Raw genomic sequence first — 13,628 nt, 5'->3', positions numbered from 1 at the left:
TTTGAGTATGCTATCAACATTAAATAGGAATGAAATATAGTTAGCATTGCTTAATGTAATCATAGTTAATACTATAATTTTATTTATATTATCAAAATGCTCTGGTCCCAAACTGACATATTGTAATGGACACAAAATAGGGAAAAGAATGGGATCAATATATCATTTAATGTTTGAAGGAAAGAATCTACCAATCCTTCATTTTCATCTAGTGTTAACTAGTCACATTTGCAAAATCTCTCACCCAATTTGCAAGAAAATATCTGCTAGCATTTCCCTCCCTCCCCCCCCATGGTATGATGTTTCAAGTTCTGTTTTCTGGGCTAGAGAGGCCTGGATTGGATTAAAAGGGCAGCAATATTGATACTAAAAAAAATTATTTCAATGCTGAAGGTAAAGCCGAAATTCTTGGAACAGGATGAAAGTTTACCTAAAATGATTAAATCCATGCTGCAATGCCACTAAAAATGTAAGTCTCTTAATCGTAAAATTCAAAACTTTTTGCAAGCAAAATCAAGCATTAAAACATCAACGATTCAGAAAGGAGTGAAAATACATTGAAGAAAATCCTCAATGGAAAGGCGAAAATGAGTCGAGCTCTTTATATTTTGAAATGCAGTATGTAGAATCCTTACACAAATTTTAAAAAACAATACAAATCCAAACAATAAATAAGTGAAATTCAATTGAATAATTGTCAACAAAGAATTAATAGGTTCTTTTGTTATCTTCAAGATAAATTATAGATAGCCCCGATGCACTTTTATCCTTGATGTGATGTGCGCTTAAGTGATCTTATTTAATTCAGTTGTTATCAATTAATTAATGTCACCAAAATTCTTGCGTCCCAAAATGATCGTGTGAAGCAGCAGCTATTGCAAGTATATTTATACCTATGCTCGAGATATTTTTGGTACCTGGTACATCACTCTTTGATGCTCAACAGAAGCAAGTAAGCATTCCTTTATTCCATTGTTCCCAATACCTAGTTTCCATGGTATAGTTATCGAAGTGAAGTCGCATCCCCATTTGTTGCCGACAGAATTAAGATTTTTTTTCAGAGACAAAATTTGTATCGAAGTCTAAAAAATGTATCTAGAAAGACATTTACAGCCCATATCTTATTAAGACTGTAATAATTGACTAAAGATTTCAAGTTAGTTTGTAGCTTCACGATTATCTAAAAAAATTTTGAATAACATTTCTCGATGTTTTCTGCACTGATTTTTTTTGTTTATTTCACATAATAGATCCTTGAATTCTTTATGTTATCAAAGATAGTATTTGGAGACATACAAGATTCCATCTTTAAATAATGAAAGTTATCCTATTATTATCTGTCTTATTTAAAAAACCTAATTATTTTATATAAAGTAGGTTGAATAATCTTGTTAACTATGCAAAATATATGGCTTTTTCTCTCCTAGAAAGGATTTTCACTTTTGGCCATTCCTTCTTGGTGGTCTAGTGGTTCAAGCCACAATATTGGAAATGTCAAGAAGCCCTATCTATCAGATGGCCAACATAAGATGAACAGATTATATGAGAGGTCCAGCTCTCATCTTAGAATACCTACCTTACAAACATGAACCAAAAAACATTATTTTAAGACATTTTTTTTTTTTTTTAAAATGAGGATCAAAATTTGCCATTGATCTTTTTAAAAAATATTCTTCAACATACATAACAAGAATTAAATGAATGATTTACTTCTTACTATGATCTATGTTATATAGCAAAATAAATAATCATTATATAGCACAAATTATTTGCACAAGCTACAAAAAAAAGGCAAAATAGAATAAAATAATAAGGAAATATCCAAGAAATATACATTTATAAGGACATGCACTATGTGAATACAATAAACATGTTTGATGCCAAATTTTGGTATGATGGTGAAAGAATCATTCATCTCCTTTATTATTTTTTTTAGAAATAAATTAACACCTTTATAATTGCAAAATGACAGTGCCTCACTAAAAATCTTTTTACACCTTAAATCATCAGAAAAAACAGATTCTAAAAATGCAATAATCAATGTAGAAAAATTGAGCCGATACAAAAATTTCAACTGCATATTTGAATTCAGCATGAAAAGTTACAGCAGAAATAAAAGTAAAACCTTCAAAAATCACAATCTAGCCAACCAGAGCAAAAATAAACCAAAATAATAATAACAGTTAACCAAACATTTAAATAACAAAGAATAGAATCAAATAGACATTATTTAATTAAAGAATAAAAATCAAACATTTCATATATTTAAAATGAGAACTATTTAAAATCATTCAATTTAAATAATATGCTTCTTATCAAAATATCATTTTGATACACAAATTTCTTAAATACCCAAGAAATGTAAAATAATAATAATAGCTATTTTGGAGCGATTATTACAATAAATTAAAAGAATTCTTAAAATAATCCAAGCAGGAAGTTTAAATTTTAAAATCAATTTTTAAATAAGTATTCAGATACCAAATGGATTTCCCCCCCCCCCAACAGAGCTTGTAAATATCAGCATGAAAAAAATTCTATAACGAATTCACTAGAATTTATAAAACGGTATTTCCCTCACGCAATTTCTATAATTCCATTTTTTAACAATTCTGAAAGCAGCTACAATTACTTTCATTCCTAAAATTTTCCCAAAATTTTACACCTAATGAAAATATTTCTTTCAAATACTTTTTTTTTTATAATTACTTCAACTTGTTTCTAAAGACATTTTATGCACATTTTTATTTGTAAATTGCAAACATTGTATCGCTCTTCTTTAAAAACAACTCTTCATAAAAAAAATTAACCTTGCCTTAATTAAACAAGTTTAAGAGTAGTATTCATTCTTAAACTGAAAATAAAAAAAAATAAGAAGAAGAATCCCAGCTATTCATTTAGCTTTTCTTTAAATGCTAAATATAAATGAATTTGTTCATTTAATAAATTTTGATGAAATGTTACAACTTTTTGAATACAAAGTCATTACTTCTTTGTTAGTATACAGAAAAATCTTTTTTTTTTTTTTTTTGCAAGTTCCTTTCCCTCCCCTATTAGTTTCTTCCTTATTTAGGTGTATAAAATACAAATTTAAATCATCCCTTTCATTAATATTCAGTGTACAATTCACCCAACCTAATGGAATAAAAAAAAAAAAAGTTTATAAACAACTTTTTAAATCTGTACATATACCACAAAAAAACACTCAAGATTTAACAAATAATTAGAAATTGATGTAAAATTTAAAGCCTGCAGATAAGTTTAAAAACAAGTTTTATTATTTCTAAATAACTTTCAAATAAATTTTTAAAAACTTATTTTTTCCAATCAAGTAAAAATGCTATTATTTAAATCAGTCAAGAACGTCATTTAATAACTCAAAAGGCAAGATAACATCTCATAACAAGATTAAAAAAAAAAAAAAAACCTAAGAGCAGTTTATAAATTTATGCAGCATTAAAAATCAAATAATATGCGATTATTATACAATTTAAAAACTTATTTTTAAAAAAGTAACAAACATATTTAAAACTGAAAGCTAGTCCAATTGCATTAAGGATTTTGATATTTTGAAAGTGAAAAATCAACTGTCTTAAAATATTTGTACTTGGTAAACCTGCATAATAGAAAATTTCAATTTAATTTACTCAAAAACATCATATAGTTCCTGAAAATTTTGCAAATAGAACTTTAATTTGGTACACTGCAAGATTAAGAAACAGGCTTAAGTTTAGAACAAAATAACAAAAAAAAAGTAAAAGAATGATAAAAAAAAAAGTTAAGCCAAAGAAAAAATATACTGATATTATTTCTTTCCTTGCATACTGCTGAATAAGGAATATTTTCTCTGGGATAAAACAGAAAATCAGTATTATGATGTAACTTCATATGCCTTATACAACTACATATAATTCAAATTATGTGACAAATTTTAAATTGCTTCAGTTACTCAATTTTTTTTTCAAAAAATATAAAAACCTTCAATAAAATATCAAGAAGCCCAATACAGATTATTATAAAAATGATTTTAATAACTTCTGCCACCCTTCAGGACACACACAACTTTTTTCTTTTTTTTAAGACTTGGGGTCATTTGGATTCCAAATTGTCAGCCAGTTTTCAATTGTCTTGTTCCAAATTGTCAATCGTCAGGCTTTATTTTATTAGCTATTTGTATAAAAAATAAGCACAATCCGTATATAAATATTTTTTCAAGCAAATATATTCTATTTAATACTCAAATAAGTAATTTTAATAAGTGAAACTAAGTTTGAATATAGTTCGTTTATTTCCCATACTTTTTATGAATCTTTTTTTTTTTTTTTTTTTTTTTTTTTTTACACTCACCCATTCATATAAAATCATTTTTAGAGTAAGTGGGGTTTTTTCTGTAAAAGAAACATTGAAAGAATAATCTATATTTTTACATATAATTTACACTTGATATCTTTTGGAAAAAAGAAGCTTAAACTTGAAGCTCCAACTTTGAATTCATCACTTGACTTTAATTATATGTATAATTAAACAATTTTATCATTTCTCATTTATACTAAAATGAATTAACATAAATTTCAAGACAATCTACATTATAAGATAATGCATTTTATATAAAGATTTTCAATCAAATTTCCTAGAGTGTTCAAAATCTGCACTCTTGTTCCGATTCCACATCATAATCGCTTTCTAAATTTTCATCAATATCCGATGAATTCAAACCATAGGCATTCTCATAATGAGAAGGGACACTTTCAAGAAGGTTTCTGAATCTTAGCTTCTCCTGTTCATACGCTGTCACAGGCATAATATTAAATGAATTCGAGATGTTAGCACATGCCACAAACCTCTGGCAAAAATAAGATACATTCATCAATTTCATCTATTCTTATCTTCATCTTCTAATTGCTCTAAGAAAGTACAAGAAGCAACAGATGTAAACTTTTATAAATTCCTAGAATTTCTAAACAAAGGAAAAAGGATAAGCTCAAAAAGAGTTGTCTTATGTGTGTGTTGATGGTTTAAATTTAGAATTTATACTTTAAAGAATTAAGAAAACAAATTCTATGAAAATACAAGACAGCAAACTTGTGTGAAAAAAAAAAAAAGAATATATTTTAAATATTATTGAGAATATATTTTAAACTTTATCACAATTTGAAAAAAAAAAAAAATTCAAACGTATACTGATGAATATTATAGATATTTTCAAGCAAAATGCATAAATACCAAAACTTAATTCTTTCAATTACTGGTGTACCTTATAAACTGATTTTATAATTATGGAGCTATGCAGTTAAATAAAGTAAATTTAAATAAATGACAATTGATATAAGAGGTTAAATAAATGCATTTTCAGTCATGCAATCAAAAACTAGCCTTCAACCAGTTAAGACACATTGCACAAAATTAATCTCTTCTGCTTGAAGATTTATCAAGATATGTTAAATAGTCACGATATCACGACTTAATATACATTATATTCATATGGTTAGTCATAGAAAATTATCATACTTTGAATCACAATGCTGATATCAATGTACAATTGCAAACACTGACAAAGATGCAGAAAAAAAACAAATGAAAATTACAGTTTCAGATAAATTTAAATACTAGAAATCTGCTTTCGAGAGACACAAATAACAAAAATGTAAAGCTTGAATATACACTGAATTTACCAGCAAAAATGCTTATTTCAAGAAATTCTTTAAACTTTGTTGCTTATTTTTTCTAATGAAATGCACAAAAATGGTAGAAAGGCAATTTGAATTGCAAGAGGAAGATGCCAATATACATTCCTAAATTTTAGAAAACAAATTCACCAGACAAAATTTCGCAGTAATTAATTTTTACTGTCTATTTCATTTTAATGAAGATAATTTCCTTTTATAGATAGTTATAACAAAAAAAACTTATAAAATTTTAACTGAACAAATCTATAGCAAAATGTTCTTTCACATTTGTTATGTATAGAAATTGAATTACATGCAGCATAAGTAAAACTGATCAGATTACAAATTTTAAGCATCATAAGAAAAAGTTTAACTATTTCTACATGATAATTACTCAAAATAAGCAATTTTTAAATCTTTTCTTATTTATTCACATTTCCTTCAGATTCATTTTTTATCTGTTTACAAATAAGTATTGTAGCATTTAACAAGCATATAAGCGCAGCAGAAAATTTTAAATCTTGTAATGTTTTTTTATTGAAAAATTCAAAACTGATACAAAGCCATAACATGCAATATTAGTACAAAAGATATTAATAAATAGCTTCCTCAAATTTTTAAAATTGTATTCAAGTTTTACATAATAATCAAAATGATTTACTAAAAATAAATATATTGGACGATACTTTTCATAAAATATACAAAAAAAAAAAAAAAAAATTATGCAGGCCAAGGTAAACATTAGATATGAAGTTCCCATTTGAATTATATTTTAAATTAACATATTATAGAAGTGAGGAGATGTCTAATATTAAAGAAATTTATAACAAACCAAATGTGAATTACACAAGAGTATTAAACCTTTTCCTCAATTATATACAGATTTACAGTTTCATGCACTATTAAATGCATAAACTGTACCAATTAATAATGATTAAAATAAAATGCAATGCTAAAAACCAAATATAAAAACATTACACATTTAAACAGAAATGAATAGTTGCATAATCAACTAACACGGTTTTCTCAAAATATTATTAACAAGACATTCACCATAAAAAAATTTTTTTAAAAATTAAATGGTAATGAAACATATATGGTAATGTACATATGTATAGTTATTATTTATTTCATTCTTTATTTGGTAGATTACAGTTCAATGAAAATTTAATTCATTTTCTCATTCATAATTTTAAGATTTTTTTTTCTCTATTAAACTAAAAGTTTGAAGGAAAAAATTTTAAGTCTGGCACTTTTGGGAAGAAATCGGAGGGAAGGGGTGAAGGGGGGATGTAACCAACTCAACAGCATCACGTTCTTAAGTCCAATCAACACAATTTTCACAAGCTGAATCTATCTTTCTTCCATCAGTATAAATAAACCACGACATCTTGCAATATTCCTTAATATGTATATTTATTATATAAAGTTCATAGACAAATAATAGTTTTTCATTTTGTTAAACCCACACTAACAATGCATTTATTATAGTAAAGTAAATAAAGGTGATAGAGCTTATTGCGACAAAAGTAAAATATGCTTATTTTTATATAAAATTAACAAACAGGAATAAAATTTCTTAAAAATTTCAAAGTTATGAGCACAGAATAAACTAGTAAAGAGTAGTAAATCACAGAAAAAAATTTGTTTCCCTTTTCCCCCAAGAAAATCAAATTCTCTAAAGAATCAAATATTAACTTATGATCTGTTTGAACAATGCAGACATATTTACAAAATATAATTGATTATGTATTATCTGCCAGAAAGCAAATTATCAATAAAAATTTATTGAAGCACTAAAAATAACATCCATATTCCCCTTGAATCTTTATTAACTTGTATTTGTAGAAACTAAGGATGGGAAGAATAAGTATTAATAAAAAGCCCCAGTAAAAATTTTTTTATAAACTTGGAATCATTAATGTATTAAAAAATCTAAAAACATGATATAAACAATATGAATGAATCTAAAAATTATGGAACTATTGCAGTACCTAATACAATCGATCATTTTTTGGTAATAATAAATTTCAAAGTTTTTTTTTTTAACTTATTAATACTGCAATTTAAAAGTTTTCAATAAAATCCCCCATTTCATTGTCTGCTACTACTTACAGTATGAACTTAATATAAAGAAAACTTAAATGATGTATTGCAAAATTGAATATAATCTCAAAAAGGCAGATTGTGGTCATTATTCATTAAACAAATGAAATTATTAAAATCTGAAGTCATTAAATTTCACATTTTTAAATATGTCCAAGAATATGAGATTAATTTAAAACATGACTCAATACAAAATAAAATCCTAAAGCAAATGAAATGGAAAATAATTAACAGTAAAAAGGTTAAGGATTGCGAGTCATAAAAATATATGGCATCATAATCAGTGAAGCACTTTTTGCAATTAATTGGACTCTTTTGCATCAGATGCAAAACTCAACATGAGAAAGAATAACTGATTAATATATATAAATCAAAAAGGAACTTTCTTTCTTGAATACAGATGGTTTAGATAAATTCTAAAATATTTTTTAACAAGTTTAGGCAGTAAAGATGGAATTCAAATACAAGATGATATGCTATTTAATAGAAGCATATAGAATCAAACCATTTTCTACCAGTTAACAGAATAAATCACTATAACTAAAAGTAAATTTAATAAGACATATCCTGGAAATAATTATTTTAATTCAGTAAAACATCAAACTTAAATCTATTTACCAAGTATTCTAAATATTCTTATTCAAAATAAGACAACTTATGTAGACAACAAAGAATTTTTAATTCATTTATTAAATTTACAATTATTAAATGTTCTACAAATAATTCAAGAAATTTATACAATGACAAGCTGATTAACATGCTTCTATGCTAAAAAAAACTTTCATAAAAAAAGACATTAAAACTACACTTACAGGACTAGGTTCTGAATGTTTGTTTGTTTGTTTTTTATTGGAAAGAATTTGATTCTGAAATAATGATCACAAAAAGAAAAATATCACTGAAGGTCTAAGATCCGACAAAGAACATCTCTCAATCAAATTTCACCCAAATTATAAACACAAAGAGCTTCCAAATGAACAAAAAATTATATGAAGTTGAGAATCCTTTTAAATAAAACAAAAACACTAGACATCCAAATTAAATTTAAAAATCACATCCTCAATTTTGATCAGTGATAATAACATGAGTTGTCCAAAAAAGGTATTTAGTACAAATCTACAGCTTTATAACTTCTAGAAGTACCTTTATAACAGTATATTTCAAGAAATGCCAATAATACATACACCAATATTATTTTTAAAACTCTTGCATTTCATGTTATAATTCAAAAATTTTTGAAAAGAATAAATATAAACAAGTTAGTTTTATCTCTACTAGTCAAATTGAAAGTAAAAGGGGGAAAAAAGACCTTTGATCATTAATAAAATTAGTCTTACACTAGAGACTGACAGATTCTGTATTTGGAGAACGTTTGTGACAGTTCATACATTTTAAAACGAAGGCGGGAATATTATGGTAAAGTTCTGAGTAAAGCATATGAATATCATATTCACGGAAATATAAGGAATTAATCACAATCAAATCAACTAAACTGTCTCAAAAAAATAAAAAAGCATCTAAGAAAATAAACTACTATTGTATGAATTGCTTTTTTCCCCCCCATTATTCTGTAAAACCACATGTGACGGTGCTGGTGACTTGTAAAGAATTAATGGATTTCGAAAGTGAAGTTTACACACGATGAAATACATAAACAATATTAGATTGTCATTTATGAATCAACGAGTACAAATACCAAAATGACATTCACGTGAGAGTTCATGTTATACACAACGAAGAATTAAGGCAAAGAAAACACGGTCATTTAAACATTCCGTAGGAATGCGAAACCCGACAGTCAATTAAAAAGCAAAGTAACCTCTCTCTCCCTACCCCTCTGAGAATTCCCATCATCAGGTATGCGGCAATATTTTTCATTTGTAAAGGTTAACAATGATATATACAACATTGGCAATGCAAAACACAAGCATCACTCTTACACTCTGTATCATTGATTACTTATCAAAAACTTTAAAATGCTATTAAAGATGAGAAATACCAAAGCATCTATAGCCGATGAGGCCCACTTGGGCGCACATTCCAGCCGTAGAGTTATCATTGACTTACCTGTCGCGAGGATCAATCCATGTTGTTTTCTTATTTATATGATCTATAAAATAAATTTTTCCATCAAAATCTTGACCCACATCCCATCCGTCTGGAAGAGGAATTTCTCCATTTCGTCTTTTCGGCATCTTTTGCACAGATAATCCAAAACTGACTTAAATGCTTTCTCCTCGACATTAGCTAGACTATATTAAAGAACTCCATCTTGAATACCTCATTAACATAGGAATTACACGTCCAGTGACGTCATCGTACAATCATCTGACTTTTTGCTCTCCACCATGCTTTCAGCCAATCAGAATTTAGTGCCGGTGGCTATACTTGAACCAATAACAAATGGGTATTAAGAGAAAGGAATGTAGTATTTTCCCAGTTATCAAATGTAAAATGTATATTACTACTTTTACTGTTATCTAAAACACATCTCGTCTTCTAAGTGATCACTGAAAAAAATTAATACCACACAGGACACTTCAGATTTTACGTGAGTTCAACATATGACTTAAAATTCGAGAGTAGTAAATAAATACACTTCTCAGATACTACAGCACGTATAGATGTCATTTCCGTTAGGACTGTTGCCACTGATGAAACCATAAAAAAAATTGCTAAAATATAGGAAAGCAAATAGCAAGTATTTCAAAATGGCATTCAAATTAAAACAAGAAAATATATGAATTATTTTTTATATATATTTGCTAATAAAGGTTGTTTCGTAGAAAAATACAGACAAGACACCTTTTTTACGTACTCCATATTGAAACAGAAAGAGTAAGGAAGATAAATGAAGATTAATTTTATATGTAAATAGAATGCATTTCCGTAAAAAGGATGTAACACACGAAACAAGAATCTAATTAATTGATTATTATTAAGATGCGAATTGAATTTTAAGTAAAGCTGGATTTTTTAAATCATCTTGACTTTCGTATTGTCTATTTTAGTCTTAACGGAGTGAAAAGAATCAGTTTTCTGATCAAATTATAGAAAGTCCTGATTTTCAGACATTGAATTATATCTAAAATGTAGACTCCATTTTATTTAAAAATGATACTACATGAATCATTTCTTTTCTATTAAGAAAAGGTGTGGAAAACACTAAAATTTAATCTGCAATTACTCAGTATCTAATCAAGTATGTTATGAAATGGGAACCTAATTCGAATGGGGAACAAATAGTTTATAAAGATTACTCCAGTTCAAAAATATTTCTGTGAGTTTCACTAAATCGTACTTTCTATTTATTATCAAAACATCGCGATGAAGCAACAACATATCTTCTTATTCACCATTTGCATTATTTGCTAGAGTGGACTTTATCCTAAGTTTCGGTGTCTTATCAAAAGTGAAGGAAATAGCACTAATTTGATATACAGTACACTCCCGATTATCCGCGGAATTGGGTGGCGCGGCCACCGTGGATAACAAAACTCACGGATAATCCGAAAAAAGCTAAAAACGGGTATAGCAAAAGAGAAAACAGTCATTCCAACTTTGAAAAATCGTTTTATGTACAATTACACGTAAAATAAACAGCAGGAAATGTTTAACTAAAGCTTAATATTTTAGTATATCACACAAAACTAACCTAAAATGCATTTTGTTAATGAAAACAGAAAAGTGCTGTGTACTTACGAGAGGCGTCAAGGATACACAGAAAAATTAATACATATGTACTGTTTTAATACTGTAATGTATTATGTAATTACAAAAGCATAACTGTAAAACTACAACTTTTTGAAGAAATCAGTCATTTGTGTTTGCTTCTTGCTTTGGAAGCATTTTCTCTTTGAATAGAAGAAAAAAAAAAAAAAAAAAAAAAACACCTTAGTGCGACAGGCGCGGATAATCGGGAGCCTACTGTAACGCTTTGATGAGGCTGAAATGATCTTTTACATTTGTGAACTTTTTCCTTTTTTTCCTTTCAGTTGATCGTAATGTAATAATTTACAAAACCGGATATTAAATTAGCAAAGTAGATGCAGGAGGTAGACAAAGTAGATAAGGAAAGCTTAGGGTTTCCGAGGACTCAACAATCTTTTATTTTTATTTATTTATTTTTATTTTGAGGAATTTTCAGAATAATTTAATATTTTTCTCCCATTTAATTTAAAATACCAAATAATTCAAATTAAGTATTGTTTAAAATTTGAACATTATTCAAACAACATTCCCAATGGGGTCAATTCATGTGACGTAAAAGTCACATGTCATGTACCTCTTGCGCATGGCATTTAAGTTTCATCCGCGCCGATCTCGTCGATCAGTCTGCCATTAACGTTCTCCGCCAAGTATGAAGCGGATTTTTTGTTTACATTTGAAGTTATAATTTTTGAGTCATTTTGTTTCCTCTTATTATGTGTTAACAGAGGAAATACTGGTGTGCTGATAGATGCATGCTTTAATGCGAAATACAAGAGTGACTGTCATGATAAAATGTTTTTTTATTTTCCTTTCAACAAACCTGACTTGGGTTGATAGCTTTGGTATAGATTTTTTCAAGCCTTCGAAGTCAATGATATGCTCCGATCATTTTGAAGAATTCCTTCAGTTTGTGTCTATTTATTAAATATAGCTGTTCCAGTAATTTGTTAGAAAAACTCTTCGAAGAAAAGAAATCGGTAAGCGATTTGCCACCAAAAACAATCAAACAAAATCATGAGTGCAATTCTAATTTACTTCATTCACATTTGATGAAATTTCTGATAATTTTGAATATGCTTAGAAGGTTTTAAAATGTTTACATGAGTATTACATTGCATTTTTTTACAAAATCTTATCTAAATTTAATTAACGTAAGTAAACAAACTCCTATTGCAAAAATAACAACTGCTATAATGCTAAACTTAGGTGGAAGTGAATATTACTAGCTTTCTAATTACATTTGCAGATTTGTGATGGATTCAAAGTGAATTTATATCAAACATCTTTTCTATTGTTCAAAATGAAATGTCAATAGTTTATTGTATTTAAACTGAAATTCACTGTTATCATAATATCCTGTTATAACACTGTGCACCTCAGTGATTTCTGTTTTAATAAATAAAGGTCTTTTCATTGAAAATCAATTTCCATATCAGCATTTATTATATAATTTTTATTCCCAACTTCATTGCTACATGCATGTTTTACTTTTTTTTTTCTATTTCTTTAACATATCAATTTTGAATTATAAAATTCTGTGAAAGCATAAAAGTGTTTCTTTCAACTCCTCTTTATATAATATTTAACTTCTCTCTATATATATATGTATATATATCATGACCTTATTGTTGTTTATTAAATTTACTCTATTATATGTTTTTGTTTTATTTTATGATATTCATTCAATTTAATTTTTATCAATGTAACTTTAGCATTTAAAAAAATTTCATAAATGTTCAGCTTTAAAAGTATACTGTTCAACATTATGTTTTTATTAGTGATAAAAAAAACTGTTCTTTAGTATCTAGGATGTTTCTGTTGAAAAAAATTGATTTCATCATTTACATTGACATTCTTGTCATTTCCAAGTGTCTAGAAAAATAAATGTTGATAAATAGTTATTAGTTTTTTTTTTTTAGTTTTTTGTATTAGTGAGTACATTGAAACATACATTGGATCATATTTTTTCAAATAATTATCACATATATTTTATATATATCTCTCTCTCTTTCTATATATATATATATATATATATATATATATATATATATTTGTAATGTGTAAATAAAAATTATGAAAGCTTGATTTTGATTGTTTTCCTTTAATGATTTCTACAAATTAAAATGAAATTATTTATTCATAAGT

The 13,628-nt window shown here is 26.9% G+C and overlaps 1 protein-coding gene across 1 annotated transcript in view; it reads right to left on the bottom strand.

The window, feature by feature from the left end:
- The window catches only part of LOC129958193 (protein kibra-like), a 47,988-nt gene extending 37,609 nt beyond the window's left edge, over positions 1-10,379 (bottom strand). The window contains exon 1 of the mRNA XM_056070465.1: positions 9,840-10,379. Within this exon, the coding sequence (XP_055926440.1) occupies positions 9,840-9,967 (128 nt within the window). The 5' untranslated portion in view covers positions 9,968-10,379. The remainder of the gene's footprint in view (positions 1-9,839) is intronic.
- Positions 10,380-13,628: the final 3,249 nt, after the last annotated feature.

This window comes from Argiope bruennichi, chromosome X1, assembly GCF_947563725.1.
Source record: "Argiope bruennichi chromosome X1, qqArgBrue1.1, whole genome shotgun sequence".
Classification (NCBI taxonomy): Eukaryota; Metazoa; Arthropoda; class Arachnida; order Araneae; family Araneidae; genus Argiope; species Argiope bruennichi.
This window is presented reverse-complemented; position numbering and strand designations above follow the sequence as displayed.